General features: G+C 47.9%; 1 protein-coding gene across 1 annotated transcript in view; it reads right to left on the bottom strand.

Annotated features, from left to right (window-relative positions):
- Positions 1–4,310, bottom strand: part of POLR1A (RNA polymerase I subunit A) — an 82,155-nt gene that overhangs the window by 6,994 nt on the left and 70,851 nt on the right. Inside the window, exons 28-29 of the mRNA XM_004388235.2 lie at positions 2,821–2,947; positions 1,358–1,465 (exon numbers count right to left, since the gene is read on the bottom strand). Of these exons, the coding sequence (XP_004388292.1) occupies positions 1,358–1,465; positions 2,821–2,947 (235 nt within the window). The remainder of the gene's footprint in view (positions 1–1,357; positions 1,466–2,820; positions 2,948–4,310) is intronic.

Raw genomic sequence — 4,310 nt, 5'->3', positions numbered from 1 at the left:
AGGAAAGATGTGCATCAGAGTTGTATCCTTTCACCATGCTTATTCAATCTGTATGCTGAGCAAATAATCTGAGGAGCTGGACTATATGAAGAAGGGGGCATCAGGATTGGAGGAGGACTCATTAACAGCCTGCAATATGCAGATGACACAACCTTGCTTGCTAAAAGCAAAGAAGACTTGAAGCACTTACTGCTGAAGAGCAAAGACTAGCCTTCAGTATGGGTTACACTTCAACATAAAGAAAACAAAAATCCTCACAACTGGACCAATAAGCAACATCATGATAAATGGAGAAAAGACAGAAGTTGCCAAGGATTTCATTTTACTCGGATCCACAATCAACACCCACGGAAGCAGCAGTCAAGAAATCAAACGATGCACTCCCCTGGGCAAAATCTGCTGCAAAAGGCCTCTTTAAAGTGTTAAAAAGCAAAGATGTCACTTTGAGGACTAAGGTATGCCTGACCCAAGCCATGGTATTTTCAGTCACCTCATATGCATGCATGAGCAGGTCAATGAAATAAGGAAGACCGAAGGATTGATGCCTTAGAATTATAGTGTTGGCAAAGATTATTGAATATACCATGGACTGCCAGTAGAACAAACAAATCTGTCCTGGAAGAAGTATAGCCAGAATGCTCTTTAGAAGCGACATGTTATTAGGAGGGACCAGTCCCTGGAGAAGAACATCATGAGTGACAGAGGGTCAGCGAAAAAGAGGAAGACCTTCAACAAGATGGATTGATATAGTGGCTGCAACAACGGGCTCAAATACGGCGATGATTGTGAGGATGGCGTAGGACCGGGCAGCATTTCGTTCCGTGTACACAGGGTCGCTATGAGTTGGAACTAACTTGATGGCACCTAACAACAACAACAATGCCAATGCCCTCTGCCTCAAGGGGGAGTCTGCCCCTCCACACAGCATTCTCTGGCTCACCCACTCAACCTTAAGCTTTCTCTTACCTTTGAATTCCCTCAGGCCCTGTAAACTGCCCTTTGTCCTTACAGCAATTACAATAGCGGGGGGCTGGTTTTTGGGCAGGGGGAAGGAGGTACTGTGTTAGGCTTCTCCTTCCCAGAGGCCTTTGGGACCTAGAATATGATTCAAATCTAGGGAGAACCAGACTCAAAGGGCAACCCTGGCATGTCCCCTGACAAATTCCTGATCTGTTAACACCATCCTCTCAACTGAGAAGTGTGCTGGACAGGCCAGGTCTTGCTTTAAGGTTCCTGAAGGGTTCCCAACATGAATGATACAGAGCTGTACCCTTGTGTGCCAGGGGATTATCCCTCTGATAAATGGAGGAGGGGCGTGACCACAGCCCCTTCACCACCAGCCACAGAGTCCCCGCACCTCCTCCTCTTGCTTCTCCTTGCGTTTGGTGTCAGAGGCATCAGCGTCCCCTTCCTCAGCTTCGGCATCCACAATGTGCCCCTCCTCTTCCTCGTCATTTTCCTGCTCCTGAGGTTTGGGGACAAGTAGGAAAGATTAGCTCCAGTATCCAGTGCTCAGTATATCCATCCATCCAGCCGTAATCGACATGGCAGGAAATGGATGGGGTTTACCCAACTACCCACCTACCCTTCTACTCACCCATCCATCTGCCTATCTACCTACCCACTCACCCATCATTGTATCTGCTTACCACTCTCTCAACTATCCGCCTACCTACCCATGCATCCACCTTCCACCGACCCACTCAACCAACTCAACCATCCATCCATCCATCCACCTGCTCTGTGCTTACCCCAGATCACATGTCTACTTTCCTTAAGTCCTCATCTCTACATGCACCATTTGCAAAGGCTTTCATTTTAAAAAAAGAAAAAATAAAGAAGTACCAGCCTTTTCAAGCCATTAAAAGAAGATGGCACAGCCCTCAAAATACTGTTCCAAAAATCTTTGATCAAATCAGTTACAGGTGGGGATGAGGAAGAAGAGTTTTTTTGGGGGAATACTGAGTACTTTAAATGCCAAGCATTTATGCCTTTCTCCTGACCTTGGCTCCTAGGTTCTTATAGCTTCCTTCTGTTAAAGGACAGAACTGAGAACATGTACTCTCTCAATGACAGTCCATGCCCGTTTGTGCTTTGGTAGGGCAAGAGAGCGCCAGCATTCTCTCTGGTCTAGACTGGCCCCTCATTTTAGGGGTGAGGAACTGACAAAGCTCGGACCACACAGCCTATCGCTACACAGCTTTATGAACCACTGGCTCAGACGACATGTGGGACTCAGCTCCCCACACTACACCTCAGGTCTGGCCGTCCCTGGGTCTCCTGGCAGATGTGATACTTCTAGACTATTTTGCTTACAATGGCTTTTCCTTGGCTCCTTCCCTTTTCTGCACTGCACCCAACTTTACACTGCCTCTTCTAGTCCCTGCCAGTCCCTTGTGGGCCTCAGTTCATCTGGCCTGGGGAAGTCAGGCAGAGCAAACTGGGACCGGAAAGAAACTTTTAAAGCCCAGCATGTGCCACGACTCTGAGCTGATCCTCAGGATAAAAACCACTCAGAGGCATCCTTGACAGCAGACAGACAGATGACCCAGAGCCCTCATCTTGGGCAGATCAGATCATGCTGTCTAGTAGTCTCCCCTGCCTGGCCATCACGCCCAAGAAGTAAACGTTGCTTCCTGGCTCTCTCAAGAGGGCAGATAACTGCCAAGGTAAGAGATGTAGGCCCACACTAAAGGGGGCTTGAGGAGTGTTGAGAGCACTACCACAGAGCCTTCCCGGGAGAAGAGACAGAGCAGTCACTGCCCTGGGCCCCCAGCCCTGTGATTGCCCTTGGGGGGCCTTCCTGGGGCACTCACTCACCCGATTCCTCCTTGACTCCCCAGCGTTGTCCAGATCCTGCTGGGTAGCTCTTCGAGTGTTTACACTTCTGAAAGCTGAAGCTTTAATATTCTTCTTTCTGATGGATTCCATCAGAAGTTTAAAAAATCTAAAACGAGAAGGAAGCAATACAGCCTGTTCAGTACCAGCCTTTCCATCCTCCCTCGTTGCAGAAGTAGGTTGTTCTGTTCAAGAATCGCACACCCTTCTCGGGCAATGCTGAGGAATTCTTCAGGGGATTTATAAACGAAACAGAGGCCCAGCCTCTTCCTCTCTGCCCACTTTTTCTCCTCTTGCCATTTCTGAATGGCATACATTTGGCCTGTCAGAGAGAACACAGGCTCCAGAGCCAGATGGACCTGCCACTCCTGGGCGGCTAGCTTCGAGCACATCAGGTGGCCTCTCAGAGCACTACACGCCTTGTCTATAAAATGTGGGTGTTGATGTGTATTTTCAGGAAGAAAGGCCTGGCGATCTACTACAGACATCAGCCAATGCAAACCCTATGGAGCACAATGGTCCCGTTGTACACGGGGTCGCCATGAGTCAGGGCTGACTCGATGGCAGCCAACAGGTACGATAACGTGCATCTCACAGTCTCATTCTATGGATTGGAAATCACCCTGCATCGGCAGTGAGGGGGGTGCTCAATCAACCGCAGCAAGGACGGCGGGGCCTGCTGCAGAAGGAGCCTCAGGTCGGGATCAGATCGCTCCCCTGCCGTGCACCTTGGCGTGGGAGGCCTGACAACTGAAGAAAGGACTAGGGCTGTGGAAAAGCTCATCAGAACCTCAAAGGGCAGCGCTAACTTACTTTGTAGCAATACATCTTGCCAACAGGTCAGAACAAAACCAATTTAAAAGAACCAACCTGCTGCTAAGAACCTGGGGAGCCTTTCCTGGCCCCTCACCCCCTCATCAGAATTATCTTTTTTTATGCTCCCTTATCGCCCCCTATTCCCTCCCGTGTTTCTTTGCTCATGTAACCTCTTGGCTGTCTTTATCATCAGGCCATAACAGTATTCCAAAACGGGCGGTTTTTTATTATATGAAGTATCAGGTCCCCACTCCATCCACTCAGTATTCTCTGAGCCCCTATACCTGTAACATGCTACCGTGGCAGGCAAGGTGGGAGGTAAAAGCAAAGATGAACAGATGGCCCCTGTCCCTCAAGGAGCTTAGTCTTAACTTGAAAATCAGGCAAGTCAAATGCTTAGAGTTTGCTCATTAAAAACAATTTTGTTTCAATTTTTATTTTTCAAAATTTTATTTTATTTTTTATTGTACTTCAGGTGAAGGCTTACAGAACAAATAGTTTCTCATGAAACAGTAGTACACATATTGTTTTGTGACATTGGTTAACAACCCCACAACATGTCAACCCTCTCCCTTCTCGACCGTTATTTTTTTTGGTGAAAATATACATAGCCAAAGATACACCATTTCAAAAATTTCTACATGCAGAGTTCAGTG

Source organism: Trichechus manatus, unplaced genomic scaffold (genome assembly GCF_000243295.1).
Source record: "Trichechus manatus latirostris isolate Lorelei unplaced genomic scaffold, TriManLat1.0 scaffold00208, whole genome shotgun sequence".
NCBI lineage: Eukaryota > Metazoa > Chordata > Mammalia > Sirenia > Trichechidae > Trichechus > Trichechus manatus.
Note: the sequence above shows the minus strand (reverse complement) of the source record. Positions and strands in the feature narration are given on the sequence as shown.